The sequence below is a fragment of the Trichechus manatus genome, unplaced genomic scaffold (genome assembly GCF_000243295.1).
Source record: "Trichechus manatus latirostris isolate Lorelei unplaced genomic scaffold, TriManLat1.0 scaffold00111, whole genome shotgun sequence".
NCBI classification, from domain to species: Eukaryota; Metazoa; Chordata; class Mammalia; order Sirenia; family Trichechidae; genus Trichechus; species Trichechus manatus.
The window spans coordinates 6,647,491-6,648,734 of NW_004444047.1; the positions used below are offsets into that span (position 1 = coordinate 6,647,491).

Here is a 1,244-nt window from a genome sequence, read left to right on the forward strand (position 1 = left end):
CCAGAAAAATCAAACCCATGCCTTCCTCCCTTCCCAGGTTGGTACATTCTGACCACTTAGAGTTTTGGCGGGAGCAGGCACCGTGCGCTGGTGCGCAGGCGCAAGCTTGCCCGTCCGCCTGTGCGCAGGCGCGGATCTCCCCTGCCCCCAAGTGCGCAGGCCCAGAATTGCCCGCCTTCTGCGCCTGCGGGGAGTCCGTGTACCAGCCTTGTTCCGGCCTCGCCAAGTCGTGGCACCGCAGGTGGCCGCGGCAGTACGATCTCCGGCCCAGTATGACCAGCAGGGTTTTCTGCAATCGTTGCTTCCAGCCGCCCCACAGGACCTCGCGCTTCAGCTTGACCAACTGCGGGCACGTGTACTGTGACATCTGTCTCCGCAAAGGTCAGCACAGATGAGGGCCATGGTGGCAGGCCGGGGAGCCCAGGCCCTCCAGCGCCAAAGGCCTCTGGAGTGGGAGCCTTCTGCAGGGTGGGGGTCATCCCCATGGCGGGAGCCACGCGAGGGGGGACCGTGGGAGGGGGGGCGCTCCACCTGGGCAGTCAGGGTGTCCCATCTCGTGGCTCCCCGTGGACTTCAGGGAAAGCAAAGGCCAGCAGGGCATTTGATGATTGAAATATAATGGCTGGAGACACCCGCTCTTCTTGAGCCTGGGAAACTGACAGTCTGCTGGTCTTACATTTTAGTATAAATACGGATTTTAAAATGTATGTAGTGTGTATAACATTTAAGAGCCTGCTTTTATTGTGTAATAGAACATGGACCTTTTTCCGTGTTAAAATAAGTTGTCTCAAAAAAGGAAAAATGAAAAATAATTCTGTATTCGTCATTTTTAAGACTGCGTAATGTATCTCTTAGTGACCGCACCATAATTTATTTAACTAATTTGTTTTTGCTATTAAAACATCATTTAGATGAACAGCCCTGTATGAAATATTTGTTTACTTGATTTTCTCCTTTAGACGTATTCCTAGAATATGTTCTTGAATTGCTAGATAGAGGGTTTGCCCATTAAAACTGTTACAAATTACCAAACTGCCCTCCAGAAAGGGTGTGCTCATTTGTAGTCCCAGCATCAATACTGGAGTGCTTGTTTTTCTCCCCAGTTTTGCATCTCTTATTAGAAAACCAGTTGCCATCGAATTAATTCTGACTCATGGCGACCTCATGTGTGTCAGAATAGAACTGTGCTCCATAGGATTGTCAGTGGCTACTTTGGGGGAAATAGATTACCAGGCCTTTCTTCC

General features: G+C 50.4%; 1 protein-coding gene across 1 annotated transcript in view; it reads left to right on the plus strand.

Annotated features, from left to right (window-relative positions):
• The first annotated feature begins 272 nt into the window (after positions 1 to 272).
• The window catches only part of RNF212 (ring finger protein 212), an 18,375-nt gene continuing 17,403 nt past the window's right edge, over positions 273 to 1,244 (plus strand). The window contains exon 1 of the mRNA XM_023738011.1: positions 273 to 381. Coding sequence (XP_023593779.1) covers positions 273 to 381 — 109 coding nt within the window. The remainder of the gene's footprint in view (positions 382 to 1,244) is intronic.